The following is a 2,243-nucleotide window of genomic DNA, read 5'->3' as shown; positions in this document are numbered from 1 at the left end:
GAATCTTCCATCTGTGCAATTGCGATGAAGGAAAAAAGAAATTTGTGCTAGTTTTGCTGTCGCACCTCAAATTTTATCACAGACAAGTTTGTATAGGAAGAAACGTAATATGCATAGGGTTCGGCATGATCTGAAGTTTCAGGCACCCAAGACTTGTTCCAGGACTTGGGGGTCTTGGAACCTATCCCCCACAAATAAGGGGGGATCACTGTACTTCCTAAGCATTTCTAGATGGGGGCTAAGGGAGAGAATATTTATGTACTCCCAGCAAGGGTCAGAAGTCACTCAGGAACAGAAGTGGAACTGGGCCTATAGGTGTGGACACCCCAGCAGAGCTGGGTCTGGGGCGAGCCAAGGGAGGTGCCCAGGGCACAGTATTGTAGCGACACTGCTCTCAGTGTCCTGCAAGGGTCTGGTCGGTGCCTGAGAGTGATTGTCTTGTGTGTCCCACCCTAGCCTCAGCCCCGCACCCCATAACCTCTCAGTGAGTTGAGGAGGACAGATGGAGGGAATCGGGCAGAGCACAAAGTCACCTTCCACTCACTGTGCATCTCCTAAGTCCCGTGAGTTTGGTCATCTCGGGGTACACAGCAGTCTCCCTGGATGGACATCTTCCTCTGACTTTTAGCCGCAGTGGGCAGAGGCCACGGATTTGAGAAAAAAACAGATTCAAGGTGCTTTCAACAGCTCTGTGAGTGCGGAGTTGATGGAAAGTGAAGCGACAAGCAATATGAGCTGTCACCCCTCGTTAATGAAAATGGGACTCAAGTAAATGTGGTGCTGTGACTGTTAGAGTCTTTGTTACGTGGCATGAGCATGTTATAACAGATGTTCATCTCAGAGAAGCTCGCGGCAAGACTAACGCATATTCTTTTCTTTTTTCACTTTTAGTTCACAGTACTGTAAATCCAGTTCTTCTTGGACCAAAGCTTAACCATGTCGAAGTGGAATTAGGTACATTTTGACATACATATATTCTGCATTTATGAATAAGGGGCATAAATGAGTTTTCCAAGAGTTAATCTGATTCACTGTTGATTGATTGAAATCTTGTGTACAACACATTCATATTTCATGGAGAATATTACAAAAACAGAAAAGCATGTCATTGTTTGAATGTTGCTGCCTTTAGACTGATTAAAATGAACGGTCTACGGTCCGCTCACTGGTTGAGTGCGGTGTGGGCGCGACACCGAGGGTTGCTATCCCGTTGCCGGGCACAACACCGAGGGTTGCGATCCCGTTACCAGTCACGAAAAGAAAAAAAAAGGAAAAAAAAAAAAATGAACGGTCTATTCAAAAGATGGTACAATGGCCTGTAGTTTGTAGATTAGGGTTTGTGTAGCCCGGTGTGTGTGGCTTTTCTGTAATTGTCTCAATGGTCATTTCTAAACATGGAAATTCAATGAGAACACTGGAGAGATGATTCAAACTTATTTGTGGTTTGAATATTTGATTTAATTGATTCACTTTGAATCAGTGGACTGAATTGACTGTACATTTAGGATTTGTCTAGACAGGTCTTATTAATCAACCTGTTCAATTGGGTAATTTCTTTCAAAAGGGAAAGAAAAGAAGGAAAGGAAGAAATTCACACATGTTAAAAATGCTAAACAGGTATTATGCTAGGTAATTGAAATATGTGATTGAGTTAAATCCTCCTTGCAACTCTGATGGATTAAATAACTGAAGTGCAGAAAGGCTAAGTAACTTGTCTAAAGTTAAACCATTGGAAAGGAGCAGAGCTGGGCATTGAACATGTTGATTGCTTCCAAAGTCCGCACTTAGTGGCCACAGCTGGAGGCACAGTCATTTACGTGACCACATACGCTCAGTGTAGCTCAGGTTCTGTGCTATTTGTGCTCATGGATTTCCTGCTTTATATTTTTGTTAATTTCTGCCCTCATCTTTATTATTTCTTTCCTTTTACTCATTTGGGGCTTAATTTGCATATTTTTTCCTAATTCGTTGACAGAGAGTTATAGAATTAGTTTCGGTTACCCTTTCTTGTAGTATGTGCATTTTAAGCCCTAAATTTCCCTCTAAGCACTACTTTATATGTTTCTGAGTAATGACATGCCATAGTTTCATACTATTCAGTTCGAAACATTTTCAAAAATTTCCCTTGTGGGCCGACCCCGTGGCACACTCAGGAGAGTGCGGAGCTGGGAGCGCAGCGACGTTCCCACCGCGGGTTCGGATCTTATATAGGGGTGGCGGGTGCGCTTACTGGCTGAGCGCAG

General features: G+C 43.3%; 1 protein-coding gene across 1 annotated transcript in view; it reads left to right on the top strand.

The window, feature by feature from the left end:
• LOC103609806 (interleukin-18 receptor 1-like) overlaps nt 1-2,243 on the top strand; it is a 49,998-nt gene that overhangs the window by 32,963 nt on the left and 14,792 nt on the right. The window contains 1 exon segment of the mRNA XM_008594089.1: nt 892-954. Within this exon segment, the coding sequence (XP_008592311.1) occupies nt 892-954 (63 nt within the window).

Source organism: Galeopterus variegatus, unplaced genomic scaffold (assembly GCF_000696425.1).
Source record: "Galeopterus variegatus unplaced genomic scaffold, G_variegatus-3.0.2 Scaffold10112, whole genome shotgun sequence".
NCBI classification, from domain to species: Eukaryota; Metazoa; Chordata; class Mammalia; order Dermoptera; family Cynocephalidae; genus Galeopterus; species Galeopterus variegatus.
The sequence above is the reverse complement of the archived record's forward strand: the minus strand, read 5'-3'. Positions and strand labels throughout refer to the sequence as shown.